This window comes from Poromitra crassiceps (assembly GCF_964638095.1).
Source record: "Poromitra crassiceps genome assembly, chromosome: 9".
Classification (NCBI taxonomy): Eukaryota; Metazoa; Chordata; class Actinopteri; order Beryciformes; family Melamphaidae; genus Poromitra; species Poromitra crassiceps.
In genome coordinates, this window is record NC_139630.1 from 55565987 (window position 1) to 55583800 (window position 17814).

At 45.8% G+C, this 17814-nt stretch overlaps 1 protein-coding gene across 1 annotated transcript in view; it reads left to right on the top strand.

Annotated features, from left to right (window-relative positions):
• Positions 1–17814, top strand: part of cdk19 (cyclin dependent kinase 19) — a gene marked incomplete at its 3' end in the record, with an annotated part of 69548 nt that overhangs the window by 25624 nt on the left and 26110 nt on the right. Inside the window, exons 3-4 of the mRNA XM_083643758.1 lie at positions 10517–10627; positions 11178–11318. Coding sequence (XP_083499884.1) covers positions 10517–10627; positions 11178–11318 — 252 coding nt within the window. The remainder of the gene's footprint in view (positions 1–10516; positions 10628–11177; positions 11319–17814) is intronic.

The following is a 17814-nucleotide window of genomic DNA, read 5'->3' on the forward strand; positions in this document are numbered from 1 at the left end:
TACACACACACTCATACATTTGACTCTCTACTGCCCACTGGTGGATGTATTGCTTAACATGATACCAACGTGAAAGACGCATGGAAGTATGTGGGCAGTGACGATTACACCGTTTGAAACGGACGCCCTTATTTACGGATGAAAATGGAGTATAATTGGGCCTTTAGCAGTAGAGTAAGCTTTAGTGTCTGGATCTTAGCAGTAGAGTAAGCTTTAGTGTCTGGATCTTAGCAGTAGAGTAAGCTTTAGTGTCTGGATCTTAGCAGTAGAGTAAGCTTTAGTGTCTGGATCTTCGCAGTAGAGTAAGCTTTAGTGTCTGGATCTTAAGCTTTAGTGTCTGGATGACAAACATGAGCAACTAATTGTAATGACTAATGAGTGCAAGGGTCAACGCTACAGTGCCTAGTGGCCTGGAAGCACAGTTGGCTCTTGAGTGGCCAGTTGAAAGCTCTGGCCAGACTCTGGCTTACACAGTAGCTGCCAGTATTTGGAGCCTGTCCAGTGAGTTCTTTCCCTCTGAAGCTTTTACAAAACATAACCCATTTTCCTCTGAACTGGGACAGACAACTGGTTCTTTTATTCCTGCCATGTTCATATTCTTGCACCTCTCTTTGTATTTCATATTTAGCAACAAATCTATTGATCAGTTTTGTCCTGCAGTTTTGTCTGTTGTTTTTGTAGTTAATGGGTCATGTAAAATTAAGTAGCAAATCATCTTGTTGCTTGATGTATTTGCAACACTAGATTCAAGATTCAAGATTTTTATTGACACTCCGTAGTATCACGTATCACGTGTGAATTTCTTGTGCTGTGAACTCCGTTTACAACATAGTACAAATATAACAGGGCATATGAGTGCAAAAACAACAAGAGACACAACAAGCAATAAGGCAGTAGAGTGATAAGACAAGTCAGAGACAGTGGCATATTCACTGCACATAGGTGCACATGTCATGTGCATACTTTGGACGTACTTAAACATTTTAAATTTGACGTATTTGACGTACTTTACTTTACTTTACTTTATTGGTTTATTGTGACGGGACAATGCACATTAATGGACATGTTCAGAAATACAGAAGCCTCTATATACGAAAACATGTAAATATGCCGGAGTTAGCTAATGCTAATTTACATCCGTAGTCCCCAATAAATATCAAAACAATCACTCATTACAATCATTCAACGCACAAACTGAAATATACATGTAACGTGTCATCGCAAAAGATACCACAACATTACAGATATCAAAATTACAGCAAAACTCAGACAGGATGTACATGCAGCATGTCAGTGCTAAAAGAAGAATACTACACCTTACATTCGACAGGTTACATGATAACAATACATAAATACAATATGGAAGGCTACTCTACTCTCTCTTAAGTGTTACACTTAAGTGGTGAAGTGCCTAGTGCAGGAAGAGAAGAAGGTATGGAAGGCAGCTATTAAGCTAGTGTTCACAAAATTGGTTTGTTTTAAGCCAGTTTTTGAGCTGGCTTTTGAATGCCGCAAAAGTGGGGCTTTCCCTAATAGCCATAGGCAGTGTGTTCCAGCTAGTGCTGCCATTGATCGACCAGGTGTTTTTTGAGAACGTGGTTTTTCTAGCTTGGTACAGGTGCAAATAGCATACATACAATTAAACATTAGACATACATAATGGTAGCATCTACAGTGCGGTACAGTACAGCTACTACACTATTTGTGTATGTTAAGGAGTCTCGTGGCCTGCGGGAAGAAACTGTCCCTCAATCGATTTGTGCGTCCTTTTGGGACCCTGTATCTTCTCCCTGAGGGTAACAGGGAGAACAGGGTGTTGTGGGGATGGTTTGTGTCTTTGATGATCTTCAGGGACCTCCTGAGGCACCGCTGGTTATATAGTTCCTGCAGTTCTGGCAGCTCACATCCTGTTACGTGCTGGGCCGCGCGTCTCTAAACTAAAGTTTAACATTCAGATTCCTCCTTCCTTTGGTGATTGATGAAAAAGGCAGATTCAGATTCCTCAGTGTTTTCTTTCCACACTTTTCAGAATGCCAGTCTCGTCTCGTTAGCATCAGTCTCGTTAGCATCAGTCTCGTTAGCATCAGTGATGAGCAAGGTTGATTTGGAGCAGAAAACACAATTGAATATGATGGGGACATTGACCAGTGTGAGCTCAGTAGACATAAGTAGACTTCCAGTCCATCCTCCAGTTTGAGGAATGGCCTAAATGGCTACTGGCATTATTATGATGATCTGATTATGACATCTGATTAAGGCCAATACAAGAGTTTTCCCAGAACTGATTGACTGAGTTTATTTTGTTTTTTTAATGTCATTATACCATCGTCGGCTTCCATACATTTCAAATCTAAGAATATAAATGTATATAAATATTTAAAAAAAATCTTTACACACATATTGCCATTATGCCATTATGCCATGCTATCTACTACTAACTAAACTACTAAAATATGGGATTTTTGTTGTAATTTGCCGTTTGGCCAAAGAAAATCTAAAATAAATGTGAATACCGGTAGTATAATTATTGCAGACCAATTTCTTTTGATGAAGGTCCTGATCTGTTTTCTATGTCTGATGATTGTAGACTTCAGTACTTGTTTACTGAAAAAGTGTTCCAGGTTGCTCAGTTTGTGTTAAATGCCTACCAACAGCGTAGGATGGTACTTTATGTTTGAGATATAATCTTTTCTTTCATTGTCTGACATGTTCTGGAGATGTATCATATTCTGTTCTTTCATTTTCTTTTTCTTGCTCCTGTATGCTTTGAAACTAGTGTCTTGTAAGCCCATGTGGGCTGGGCACCTTAAGGTGTATGACACTTTGAAAAATAAATAACTAACTAACTAACTGCAGAAAAATTTGTGATTTGTTACTTTTTCTTTCTTTTTTTAAATTTCCCAGTTCATTAGTTTTTGTACAATGGTGTCACAATCGAAACCATGATATTTGGGCTACCGAAGGCAAACCATTTTTCATGATACATTTACATGCAGGCTAATCATCGGACATTTCCTTCCCCTCCTTCCACATGCACCAACCTCCACTCGAGAAACACAACTGTGGTTTTCTCACCCGTGTAAACGTGTCAACCATCGCAACGTTTGGACGTCTTTTCAGAACTGATTGACTGAGTTTATTTTGTTTTTTTAATGTCATTATACCATCGTCGGCTTCCATACATTTCAAATCTAAGAATATAAATGTATATAAATATTTAAAAAAAATCTTTACACACATATTGCCATTATGCCATTATGCCATGCTATCTACTACTAACTAAACTACTAAAATATGGGATTTTTGTTGTAATTTGCCGTTTGGCCAAAGAAAATCTAAAATAAATGTGAATACCGGTAGTATAATTATTGCAGACCAATTTCTTTTGATGAAGGTCCTGATCTGTTTTCTATGTCTGATGATTGTAGACTTCAGTACTTGTTTACTGAAAAAGTGTTCCAGGTTGCTCAGTTTGTGTTAAATGCCTACCAACAGCGTAGGATGGTACTTTATGTTTGAGATATAATCTTTTCTTTCATTGTCTGACATGTTCTGGAGATGTATCATATTCTGTTCTTTCATTTTCTTTTTCTTGCTCCTGTATGCTTTGAAACTAGTGTCTTGTAAGCCCATGTGGGCTGGGCACCTTAAGGTGTATGACACTTTGAAAAATAAATAACTAACTAACTAACTGCAGAAAAATTTGTGATTTGTTACTTTTTCTTTCTTTTTTTAAATTTCCCAGTTCATTAGTTTTTGTACAATGGTGTCACAATCGAAACCATGATATTTGGGCTACCGAAGGCAAACCATTTTTCATGATACATTTACATGCAGGCTAATCATCGGACATTTCCTTCCCCTCCTTCCACATGCACCAACCTCCACTCGAGAAACACAACTGTGGTTTTCTCACCCGTGTAAACGTGTCAACCATCGCAACGTTTGGACGTCTTTTCAGTCGCACTGAATGGATAATTAAGCAGGCTGCATGTATTGTAAACATAGGTGCTGCGTGTGAGGTGTTAGTGGGTTTTCGGCTAAATCCAGTTTTTATAGTTCTAATAAAACACATAAACACTATTCCTGGCATGGCCATGTTCTAGTCCAATTATATCCCGATTCAGACATTTTAGGTTTGGGGTGATCCAGCACTATCCTAAGTCGCTGGCCTCCTTTGCTCCTGGTCTCTCGTTAAAGCAGGAATCTCTACAGCTGGTTTCATATAACACTCTGCTGTTTGAAACCCAAACTTATTGTATCCACCTGGCGTGCAGCTCTAAGATCAGTCCCTATTCCCTTTGCATTCTTGATATTCTTGTGCCCCAAATAGATAGATTTAAATAGAATATTTTGCAACATTGTTTCAAATTTGTTATCAGCAATGAGCAAAATGAGCCCAGTGAGAAAGGTTCTATTCGTTGTCAATACAGAGGAGCAGGGAAGAGAGGAAAAAGAGACGAGTGGTCACACTGGTCAACATCCTCAGGCAGTCGGGAGAGCAGGAGTGAGTGGGCAAATTCCCTGGGACTTGTAGACGCAAGTCCCAACCAGTTCTGCACTTCTTCTTGGAAGGTTCATGGAAGAGAGAGGCCAGATCCATCTGACCCTCCTTTAACCCATTGATACCTGATGCAGCATTTGTGTGTGTATCCCTTTAAGACCGTCGGTCTTAAAGGGATACACACACAAATGAGGGATAAACACGCAAATGCTGCATCAGGTATCAATGGGTTAATGAGCCCAGTGAAACCAGTGGCTTTAAACTGGCAACACCTCTGATACGTGTCTTTGTGCTCTCCAACAGATCACTCTTTTCTCTGTAGTTCTCATATCAGTCAGCGATGGAGAGTTAGCAAAACAGTTGATTTCTAAGAAAATCACATCTTGTTGTATTACTTTAGGAGGCAACAGTTGCTGTCAGACGGGTCACTGGATATGAGTCAGTCAGTCAGTCAGTCAGTGGTGGTGGTGGTGGGAGCAGCTTGGCTGGCGCGTGGCCCTCAGGGTCCACAGTGATGCCACAGAGCTGGGGGTCGAGAGGCCCTAAGCCCAGGGCTCATCGACACAATGGCCTGTTCCAGCCCGTGGATGAAGCTTGTGATGAAACAGAAAGCTCAGAAAGCGCCTTGCTCATTTCCCCCGTCCACACAGGCCAAATCAAACAATCCCTGCATTATTCACCCTGTGCTGCGCCCCGGCCCGGCCCACTCTCCAAGCCACACAAGGCACTGTTCTTGCCTTGCGGCGGGGCGGGTTCAACAACGTTAGCATGTGGTGAGGCTGCGCAGTTCAATCAAAATGAAATGAAATTGTGGCTTGAACGTGCAATATTTGAACCGCACGAGGCTGCGACTTATTCCTCTGTGTGTAGAGAGAGGCAAGAAGGGATAGGGAGGAGGGGATGAAATATGACAGAGCTGCAGATTCAAACCCAGGATGCAGAGAAGGAGGGGGTTGATGGTAACAGTGTTACGATGAAAGGATGATTTGAGCATGAAAAATAATTCAACACTTGATTTTGGATTCAGGAGAGCAGACGCATCGTAAACCTACAGTAGGTACTAAAATGTAGTAGTGACAGCAACACAACACATCCTCCTATAATAAGAATGCAACGTGTGTGTGTGTGTGTGTGTGTGTGTGTGTGTGTGTGTGTGCGTGTGTGAGTGAGTGAGTGAGTGTGTGTGTGTGTGTGTGTGTGTGTGTGTGAGTGAGTGAGTGAATGATTTCAATTAAACAGTTTTCAGATAATTCCACTCGCCAACTATCATGTGATGAGAGCGCTTCCTGCACTGCAGCAGGGCTGAAGATAGGTCTGTCCTGTTGGGAGTCTGCGTGGTGGTAGAGGAGGGGGGACAGAACAGATAGGTCTGCCCTGTTGGGAGTCTGCGTGGTGGTAGAGGAGGGGGGACAGAACAGATAGGTCTGCCCTGTTGGGAGTCTGGGTGGTAGAGGAGGGGGGACAGAACAGATAGGTCTGCCCTGTTGGGAGTCTGGGTGGTAGAGGAGGGGGGGACAGAACAGATAGGTCTGTCCTGTTGGGAGTCTGGGTGGTAGAGGAGGAGGGGGGACAGAACAGATAGGTCTGCCCTGTTGGGAGTCTGGGTGGTAGAGGAGGGGGGGACAGAACAGATAGGTCTGCCCTGTTGGGAGTCTGGGTGGTAGAGGAGGGGGGGACAGAACAGATAGGTCTGCCCTGTTGGGAGTCTGGGTGGTAGAGGAGGGGGGGACAGAACAGATAGGTCTGTCCTGTTGGGAGTCTGGGTGGTAGAGGAGGGGGGGACAGAACAGATAGGTCTGCCCTGTTGGGAGTCTGGGTGGTAGAGGAGGGGGGACAGAACAGATAGGTCTGCCCTGTTGGGAGTCTGCGTGGTAGAGGAGGGGGGACAGAACAGATAGGTCTGCCCTGTTGGGAGTCTGTGTGGTAGAGGAGGGGGGACAGAACAGATAGGTCTGTCCTGTTGGGAGTCTGGGTGGTAGAGGAGGGGGGACAGAACAGATAGGTCTGCCCTGTTGGGAGTCTGCGTGGTGGAGGAGGAGGGGGGACAGAACAGATAGGTCTGTCCTGTTGGGAGTCTGGGTGGTAGAGGAGGGGGGACAGAAAAGATTGTCACCTCCCCTCCCTACTGCCCCCAGTGGCCCACACTGGGAGAAAGGAAGTTGTCAGTGCTGCTGAAGGTCTTCCCTTATCACAGTCCAGTGTCACTTTGGCCATTGGGGTGCCTGAGAGTGTGGACTTGTATATGTATGTACTTGTATTGTCCGTGTATGTTTGTTATTTGTGCATGTGTGTGGGCAGGGATGTAGTCAGGACGACTTAGTCAATTCCAAGCCCTGGTCCTGTCCAAAACAAGTCAAGACCAGGTCTACAGAGGTCAAGACCAGGTCTACAGAGGTCAAGACCAGGTCTACAGAGGTCGAGACCAGGTCTACAGAGGTCGAGACCAGGTCTACAGAGGTCAAGACCAGGTCTACAGAGGTTGAGACCAGAGCAAATTGAACCCTATTCAACACCAAGACCAAAAGAACAGTCTTTCCAAATGTAGAAGTAATATTTTTTAAGGATGAATGAACAGAGATGTAGATCTATCTGCAGGAGCTCTGTACTAAACCCTTCAACATTTAACAAATTGAATGCACAGGATTTTCACTTCCACATCATAATGCTAAGAAGTTTGAGGACAATTACATACGAGTATAATCCCTCACATTGTTTGTATTGTGATTGAGAGAATAAAAGTTAGTAGACCAGGTACAGAAAAACACATGTTCAAACTTAATGTCCAATCGTGACGGAGACAAGTCCAAGATGTCCGTATTGACATCGGCCTGAAGTACCTCAGCACTGTGTGTGTGTGTGTGTGTGTGTGTGTGTGTGTGTGTGTGTGTGTGTGTGTGTGTGTGTGTGTGTGTGTGTGTGTGTGCAGAGAGAGAGAGAGAGAGAGAGAGAGCATGCTGTGAACACAGAGAGCAGCCCTACCACGTAACTCATCATCCGTGTCAAAAGATGCTCTGAAATTACATCCGTGGCCTGCGAGCCGCCTCCAAGGCCACACGGTACCTCCACAGCTGCATGGCTACACTTAGGTTTCACTGTGACCTTTAGCATCAAGTCAAGCTACATAGTGACACATTCACATTTTACATTACTATATCTGATCCTCAAAACCACCTATGGAACTGTCCGGCTCAGATTCATCTTCATATCGGTGTTACTCTTCGTCTGTTTCTCAAATATTGAGCAGTGAACATCAAGGAGATGTTTCTCTTTTTTCACCATTGCTAATATCTTAAGTTACCTAATTTTAGAAAGAGACAATAAGCCCAAGATCGTTAGAAGCGTGTGAGGTGTTTTTTCCTGGGTCAGGTGGCAAAGACTAATGACACTAGCCTGTACGGGTGAATAATTGATTCACTGGAGTGTCGACTGTTTGAGTTCTGTCTCCTCTCCCTTCCCACTGAAACACTCCCACGGATACTGAGTTCTGTCTAAAGGCCCTCATTGATTGTGGATGGTCTAAGATGGGTACGAATGTGTGAGCGTTAGGCAGATGAAGCAGTTTGAGAGCTCTAGATGCTGCTTGATAGGTATGGTGGCGTGCAGTGCACTATACACTGCAGTACAGTGTGAGAGCTCTAGATGCTGCTTGATAGGTATGGTGGCGTGCAGTGCACTATACACTGCAGTACAGTGTGAGAGCTCTAGATGCTGCTTGATAGGTATGGTGGCGTGCAGTGCACTATACACTGCAGTACAGTGTGAGAGCTCTAGATGCTGCTTGATAGGTATGGTGGCGTGCAGTGCACTATACACTGCAGTACAGTGTGAGAGCTCTAGATGCTGCTTGATAGGTATGGTGGCGTGCAGTGCACTATACACTGCAGTACAGTGTGAGAGCTCTAGATGCTGCTTGATAGGTATGGTGGCGTGCAGTGCACTATACACTGCAGTACAGTGTGAGAGCTCTAGATGCTGCTTGATAGGTATGGTGGCGTGCAGTGCACTATACACTGCAGTACAGTGTGAGAGCTCTAGATGCTGCTTGATAGGTATGGTGGCGTGCAGTGCACTACACACTGCAGTAGCCAGTGTAGTCGTCCATTATGCATCTATCTTGCAGCTAATGGAACGGTGTGAACCTCCATTCTGTCCTCATTAACCACAGTTCACAGGTACCACTGCACCGTACCACTCACAGGTACGGTGGCGCAGTCGGTAGCGCTGTCGCCTCACAGCTAGAAGGTCCTGAGTTCGATTCTCGCCTGGGACGCTGTGGGCGCTGGAGTTGTGACCCCCCCCCCATATCTTCAATGCCTACTGCCCAGGTGGGCTATCTCTTCAAAAGGGCCTTTCTGTGTGGAGTTTGCATGTTCTCCCCGTGCTCCCCAGGGGGTTCCTGGGTACATAACCCCCCACTAAAAACATGCAGAAGATTGTCATCCGACCAGTGACGACAACATCTGAAGTTGGCCCAATGATGGTCCAATGATGGTCCCCGGGCGCTGGAAAGAAAAAGCGACCACTGCTCCTGGCCTGCCCCCCGGAGGAAAGGACAAGCCTGGATGGGTCAAATGCAGAGGACATATTTCACCGGCCACCGTCAGCATGAGTGTGTGTTGTGGCCGCATGCATGTGTTGTAGTGTGTTCGTGTGACAATAAAGACGGGCTTCCGTCTGAAATCGTGTTTAATCGTGTTTAATGTCCATTAGCACTTCAGCTGCAGCTACAGCTAGTTCACTGATCCTGCAGCTAGCTCACTGATCCTGCAGCTAGCTCACTGATCCTGCAGCTAGCTCACTGATCCTGCAGCTAGCTCACTGATCCTGATCCTGCAGCTAGCTCACTGATCCTGCAGCTAGCTCACTGATCCTGCAGCTAGCTCACTGATCCTGCAGCTAGCTCACTGATCCTGCGTCTTCCTATAAATAGAGAATATCAGAATTTTCTAAACTGTTCCTTTTGCAGGCCCAATACACTGGAGGAGTCATTTAGCGGCATACAAAATAGCCACACAAGACTCACAACACTGTATATATTTGCTGATACATTTGACCTAAAAATGTCCGTTGTTACTAGTCTTGTGTGGTGTCTGCTTTGCTTTTTCCTGCTTTTTGACTCTGTCTCTTCACATTATTTATCTGACTCAGAGACTGTGTATAATGCTGTTTAAAGCTGTGTTCACACCGAGATATCTATTTTTCTCTCTGTTGCTTGATTTAACCCTTTGGAATCGCTCTGTCACTCTGTTTAAATCGCTCGTCAAAAGGCACACGAATTGACGGACATGTGGGGGCTATAACGTTACGCAATGTCATGATGTTTGTCCACTACGAGCCACCGTCATTGTTTACAAGCTAAGCCTATCAGCGTGCTCCTAACGCGAGCTCCATACCGGTAGTACAGACTTCACTTCATGTCAGCTGTCAGCCTGTCAATCAGCTGTCAATGCGGTTTGTTGCCACACAATAAACCAGCGGTTTGTTCCAAGCCAGTGTGATCCTTGACTCACTCTCACACGGCAGCCAATCAGCGTTGAACAGCGAGCGACTGATGCCAGCGTATTTTCGCTCGAGTTGGGATATTTCATCTCGAGCGACGAGCGTATTTTCTCCCTATCACTCTGTCTCTGTCGCTCAGACGCCCAGCGTTTTTTCTCCCGGGCGAATATACGCTCAATCGCTCGTTTGCATTGACTTTGTATGTAAACTCGACGCCAGCAAAAAACTTTAATAGGTCGGTGTGAACGCAGCTTAAGACAAACAAACATCTGACTCACAGACTGTGTATAATGCTGTTTAAGACAAACAAACACATCCCTACTTGGTGTTGCTTGTTCAACATTTGAGAAACACAGATGATTATGTCCTCTAAGACACACAGATGATTATGTCCTCTAAGACACACAGATGATTATGTCCTCTAAGACACACAGATGATTATGTCCTGTAAGACACACAGATGATTATGTCCTCTAGGTCGGTGGTCCTCAAAGTTCCTTTTGTGTGTTGCAGCTGTTACGAGAACTGAAACATCCGAACGTGATCGCCCTGCAGAAAGTGTTCCTGTCTCACAGCGACAGAAAGGTTTGGCTCCTCTTCGACTACTCCGAACATGATCTTTGGGTGAGTCTCTCAGCACCGTCGCCTATATATATATATATATATATATATATATATATATATATATATATATATATATATATATATATATATATATATATAAGGTTTCCTGGCATTCAGATAAAAACAAATAATTTGGTGAAACCTGAAGCTTAGGGAAGCTTCCTGAAGCTTAGGGAAGCGTATTTGACCACACTAAGAGATCCACTTGTTAATATTAAAATACCAGGGTGAGAAATCAACCCCAGCATCCTACAGCCAAGTTACACCTGCGGCTGGTAAGTTTGTCTAAATGACCAGCCATTTTGGCAGGTGGCCCACCACGATTTGGAGATGCTATAGACGGTTCCAACTCTACAGAGACATTCTAAATTGCCCCCAGCTCACTTCCTGTTAAAGTGTTTGCTAGTACAATAAGTGACCGGACATACGCTAGGTTCCAAATTGTTCCTTAGCAAACACAATTCCATGAAAATGTGTATTCTCTCCTAAAAAAACGATTATGCTGGTGAAATAGTTTCATAACTGAGATGAAACATTCTTCTCCTCGTAGCACATCATCAAGTTCCACCGCGCCTCCAAGGCCAACAAGAAGCCCATGCAGCTGCCCCGAGGGATGGTGAAGTCTCTCCTGTATCAGATCCTGGATGGGATCCATTACCTCCATGCCAACTGGGTGCTCCACAGGGATCTGGTGAGCAGCTCCACAGCCACAGTGCTCCACTTTCCCTTTACAGACACAGCAGCTCTGGGTCGGCCCGGCCCGGGCCCGGCCCGGCCCAGCCGGGCCCGGCACACCTCATCTCCAAGTCGTCTCAAAAGGGGGACACTGTTAGCGTCATAGTATCAGAAATACTTTTGTTACGTGACGAGTCTCCTTGCAACCATGTCTGACACCGTCGTGGAGTTCCAGTGGAGAATCTGCTGAGCGTACTTGCCTATTAAGGGGGGATACATGAAAAAAAGAAAAATGTTATTCAGTAATGTTATTAGTAAATGTGAACAGTATCATAAAGTAGATTTGTTTACAAATGTATGTTACTGAGTGAGATAAAGGAAACATTTTATGATTGTCGTTTTGTTGTAGATACGTTAGCTAATGCGCAAATCAGATGTGTTTACAACAAGAAAGTTATGGTTAGCTGACTAGTTATTAAAGACCCAATTATACTCTACGTTAAAGACGGAGACGGACAGAGCCTTCTGTCCGTCCTCTGCGTTCATTTCGTGCTATTTCTGTCTGTCCTCTGAAAGCTTACGGATACGCATGATACAAATTTGACTCTCTACTGCCCACTGGTGGATGTATTGCTTAACATGATACCAACGTGAAAGACGCATGGAAGTATGTAGGGCAGTGGCGATTACACCGTTTGAAACGGACGCATTTCTTTTTGGATGATGGAGTATAATTTGGCCTTAAGGGTAGCTAGTAATTAATGTCAGCTTTAAGAAAAATCGATCAGTAATGTCGTCAAAGTTGACGGGGAAATGATTTGTTCACTCTCAGAACCAGCACACAAGTTAACCTTGTCTGTTGAATTCTGTTCACAGCCAAGTTGTATGTTTAGAAACAGGACCAGCAGTACCACTTAAGAGTCAATATGGCCTCTAGAGTTTGCCTTACGTCACCTGAAAGGCAATCCCCAGCAGAGGGTTATTTAAGGTGCTGCTCGTCTCTTTCCGACGCCAAACCAATAACTGGACTCCACCCTGCTTACCGCACCCAGCTCCTCCCACTAACAGCTGTTATTTCAGTGCAGGTGTTGTTATGTCCTGGTGCAGTGTATATTATTATTATTGTGATTATGATTGTCTAGAGAGACCTTGGCTGAGGAGCAGAACGTCTTGGCACTCTGAATGTTGTCTATCTCTTATCTTAGCTGACCTGACCACGACACGACACGTCTGTGAGATCCTCTCCTTCTGGATTTTCCCACAGTGCTAACTGGTGGAGAAGGAGCTTTCATTCACCTGTTGGCTGTAGCAGAACGTCAGAGCCTTGGCCCTACTGGAGCCTGGTCACTCTGTATCTATCATAGACTGTACAAAGAAAAAAAAGATGGACAAAGTTGTGTGTGACATCACCCATTGGTGTGTGGACATTTTGGCCGCTGCCATCTTGTTTTTTTGTTTTGTTTTTAGCCAGAAGTGACATATTTGTAGCCATATTTGGGCGAGAGGGGGTTTCCCAGAGCTGCAGTGCCGCCTGCTGATTGGTCCGTGATCGACGAGCTGCGCAATCACTGGACAGGCAACCTGTCAATCATGCCCAAAAGTCTTTTTTTATTTGACTTATTTATTTATCTCTAAACGGGTGAGTTATATCAAAATCCAGCCCCTGTACAGTTGTCATGAAAGGTGAAATGACCTATAGAGACCAGGCTGTAAACATGTTTGTTTCTGCTGTAAAGTCGGGCATTTGAACATGCAGGTGAATGGAGAATGACTCTTTTGGAGCGAGCCTCAAGTGGCCATTTCGATCTTTGCTCACCTGGCGTAATCCAAGTCTCCACAAGCCCTGAGATGCCAAGTTGACTTGAAAAGATGTAATTTACACCCTGTTTTTAGCTGACATCTGCACTGGAGCCAGGTGCTCGAGCTAGAAGAAGAACCAATCGAACTGAAGTTCCAACTGGACATGGCTATATTTATATATATATATATATATATATATATATATATATATATATATATATATATATATATATATATATATATATATCCAACTGGACGTGGCTATATTTCAGATCAACAGGTTACAATTATGTCTTTAACTGGACATGGCTATATTTCAGATCAACAGGTTACAATTATGTCTTTAACTGGACATGGCTATATTTCAGATCAACAGGTTACAATTATGTCTTTAACTGGACATGGCTATATTTCAGATCAACAGGTTACAATTATGTCTTTAACTGGACATGGCTATATTTCAGATCAACAGGTTACAATTATGTCTTTAACTGGACATGGCTATATTTCAGATCAACAGGTTACAATGATGTCTTTAACTGGACATGGCTATATTTCAGATCAACAGGTTACAATGATGTCTTTTCATGTCAACCTGGCATCTCAGGGCGTGTGGAGACTTGGATCACGCCAGGTGAGCACTGCAGTACCCAAGCATTTTATACCTTTTTTCTGTTGTTTTTTGCATTTTTTCTCATGGCCTCCTGCACACTCTTCAGCAGACAGCTGCTCATGGCCCCCTGCACACTCTCAGCAGACAGCCCTACTTGACGGACACCTGTGCCTGTCGATAACGCTGTCACATCTTTGATCGTTGTTGACAGGCGAGTGACAGAAGCACTGACGTCTCTATGACACCTTAACTAAACGTTGATGTCGTTTCATACGTAGGATTGAGAACCTGCAGCCCAATGTCACGTGCCTTTTCTGGACTCTTGTTGTGTCTTGTTGTCCTCCATGTTCATGACGCCGGCTCAGCCAAGCTGCCATGGGCGCCAAAATGATGACAGTTGTCTCAGGTGAACGATGTTAGATTTACTTCTAACATCATTCGATTTATGATTCGAGCAGGAGGGGGGCGGGGGGGGGGGGGTGTATGATTACCCTAAACCAAGCAGACTATGAGGCAAAACCTTAATTCTATTACTGCTTAGAGGGAGACGGAGGATTTAGAGGCTGTTTCCAAAGACGTTCGTTCATGAGAGGATGAATGACTCCAGCTATAGAATCTGACTTCTATTTAGTTACTGTGTGCAGCAGCTGTTTGTCAAAGTCTTTGTGTTCCCTCCTTAGTGGATAAGTGGTTGGAGTCAGAGGAGTCCTGCTCAGAGGTCAGAGGTCAAACGAGTGGCACAGCTTCAGGCGTCTATCTATCTCCTTCCATCGGCCCGTTCCCTCTTATGTAATGGGTGGTGATCCCAGATGGCCGTGTGGTGGCTGGACACTCGCATTATGTAAACCTAGAGAGATCAGGGAGCTCGCTCGCTCTCTCTCTCTCTCAATCTCTCTCTCTCTCTGTCTCTCTCTCTCTCTCTCAATCTCTCTCTCTCTCTCTCTCTCTCTCTCTCTAATCTACTGCTCATCTGCAGCAGCTCTGCAGCTATTGAAGGTTCTTGCTATGTGCTCGATATGTATTTAACTGTGAGCGTTACTCATTTTGTTGCAGTCGATCTCAAGATATCAACCGTGCCAACTGCCTAGGAAGGTTGATTATTACTATTATCATTTAATATTATGATTGATTATTCAATATTATTATTCATTATTATTAGTATTACCGAAGTTACAATTACTGGAAAAATCACACCCATGTGTTATCATTGAGATTTAAAATCTCTTTTTCATGAGGAACCCGGCCAGTAGTGGTTATGATCCCCATCTCTGGAGCCATTTCTCCCTGCCGGTGTGCTGTGTGGTGCTCAGCCTTCTTACTGGCTCAATTAAAGGGAGAAGACTGACCACTCCACTTTACAAAACAGAAGTTCTCCTCCAGTAGCAGTTAGGGTTGTTTTGCTCCCTGGAGGTCACACCGCTCTTATCTGACCACCAACTCTTCCGGCTCTTTATAAACTATTTTGTTTGCAACCGGATGAAATTCCTTGTTGTCCAGCTCTGTGCTCAGCCTGGCTCTGTGCTCAGCCTGGCTCTGTGCTCAGCCTGGCTCTGTGCTCAGCCTGGCTCTGTGCTCAGCCTGGCTCTGTGCTCAGCCTGGCTCTGTGCTCAGCCTGGCTCTGTGCTCAGCCTGGCTCTGTGCTCAGCCTGGCTCTGTGCTCAGCCTGGCTCTGTGCTCAGCCTGATGTATTGCACCACTGGTGTTATTTGGCTCTCTCATTGCCAGGGTTTCCTGCCATTGTGGGTCGAAGGCCAGGCAAATTCCCCTCTCAAGCTGGACCTTTTTGCTCCTGGCAGATGTGCCAGATTATCTTCTTTGTGCAGGTGCCTGGCTGTTTGCAGGTGCCTGGCTGTTTGCAGGTGCCTGTTTGTGTAGTTACCTGGCTGTTTGCAGGTGCCTGGCTGTTTGCAGGTGCCTGGCTGTTTGCAGGTGCCTGGCTGTGTGCAGGTGCCTGGCTGTTTGCAGGTGCCTGTTTGTGTAGTTACCTGGCTGTTTGCAGGTGCCTGGCTGTTTACAGGTGCCTGGCTGTTTGCAGGTGCCTGTTTGTGTAGTTACCTGGCTGTTTGCAGGTGCCTGGCTGTTTACAGGTGCCTGGCTGTTTGCAGGTGCCTGTTTGTGTAGTTACCTGGCTGTTTGCAGGTGCCTGGCTGTTTACAGGTGCCTGGCTGTTTGCAGGTGCCTGTTTGTGTAGTTACCTGGCTGTTTGCAGGTGCCTGGCTGTTTACAGGTGCCTGGCTGTTTGCAGGTGCCTGGCTGTTTACAGGTGCCTGGCTGTTTACAGGTGCCTGGCTGTTTACAGGTGCCTGGCTGTTTGCAGGTGCCTGTTTGTGTAGTTACCTGGCTGTTTGCAGGTGCCTGGCTGTTTGCAGGTACCTGACTGCAGGTACCTGACTGTTTGCATGTGCCTGGCTGTGTGCACGTGCTTGGCTGTTTGCAGGTACCTTGCTGTTTGCAGGTACCTGGCTATTTGCAGGTGCCTAGCTGTTTGCAGGTACGTTGCTGTTTGCAGGTGCCTGGCTGTTTGCAGGTACATTGCTGTTTGCAGGTGCCTGGCTGTTTGCAGGTACCTGACTGTTTGCAGGTACCTGGCTGTTTGCAGTTGCCTGGCTGTTTGCAGGTACCTTGCTGTTTGCAGGTGCCTGGCTGTTTGCAGGTACCTGGCTGTTTGCAGGTACCTGGCTGTTTGCAGGTACCTTGCTGTTTGCAGGTACCTGGCTGTTTGCAGTTGCCTGGCTGTTTGCAGGTACCTTGCTGTTTGCAGGTACCTGGCTGTTTGCAGGTACGTTGCTGTTTGCAGGTGCCTGGCTGTTTGCAGGTACATTGCTGTTTGCAGGTGCCTGGCTGTTTGCAGGTACCTGACTGTTTGCAGGTACCTGGCTGTTTGCAGTTGCCTGGCTGTTTGCAGGTACCTTGCTGTTTGCAGGTGCCTGGCTGTTTGCAGGTACCTGGCTGTTTGCAGGTACCTGGCTGTTTGCAGGTACCTGGCTGTTTGCAGGTACCTTGCTGTTTGCAGGTACCTGGCTGTTTGCAGTTGCCTGGCTGTTTGCAGGTACCTTGCTGTTTGCAGGTACCTGGCTGTTTGCATGTGCCTGGCTGTTTGCAGGTACCTGGCTGTTTGCAGGTGCCTGGCTGTTTGCAGGTACCTGGCTGTTTGCAGGTACCTTGCTGTTTGCAGGTGCCTGGCTGTTTGCAGGTACCTTGCTGTTTGCAGGTACCTGGCTGTTTGCAGGTACCTGGCTGTTTGCAGTTGCCTGGCTGTTTGCAGGTACCTTGCTGTTTGCAGGTACCTGGCTGTTTGCAGGTACCTTGCTGTTTGCAGGTACCTTGCTGTTTGCAGGTACCTTGCTGTTTGCAGGTGCCTGGCTGTTTGCAGGTACCTGGCCGTTTGCAGGTACCTGGCTGTTTGCAGTTGCCTGGCTGTTTGCAGGTACCTTGCTGTTTGCAGGTGCCTGGCTGTTTGCAGGTACCTGGCTGTTTGCAGGTACCTGGCTGTTTACAGGTACCTGGCTGTTTGCAGGTACCTGGCTGTTTGCAGGTACCTTGCTGTTTGCAGGTACCTGGCTGTTTGCAGTTGCCTGGCTGTTTGCAGGTACCTGGCTGTTTGCAAGTACCTGGCTGTTTGCATGTGCCTGGCTGTTTGCAGGTACCTGGCTGTTTGCATGTGCCTGGCTGTTTGCAGGTACCTGGCTGTTTGCAGGTGCCTGACTGTTTGCAGGTACCTGGCCGTTTGCAGTTTGTTTCTGTAGATTCCTGGGCTCTCCAATTATGTGTGCGCTGTATGTGAAAAAATACCCCCAAGGCAGCTGAGGGCCTTGGAAGTTAACAGGACAGCTGAGCTGTGGAGGTGAACTGATCCAGTCTAGATGTGGGAGGGACATTCCTGTTCTCCTCGGGGGTTTATTGGTGCGTCTGGCCGTGGGGGAAGGTACGGCTAACAGCATGTTGTTCATTTCTCCACTGTTACACAACAGTGTGTGTGCTTGTAGGCATGTGTGTGTGTGCATGTATGCATGTGTATGTGTGTGTGTGTGTGTGTGTGTGCGTGTGTGTGTGTGTGTGTGTGCGTGTGTGTGTGTGTGCGTGCGTGTGCGTGCACGTG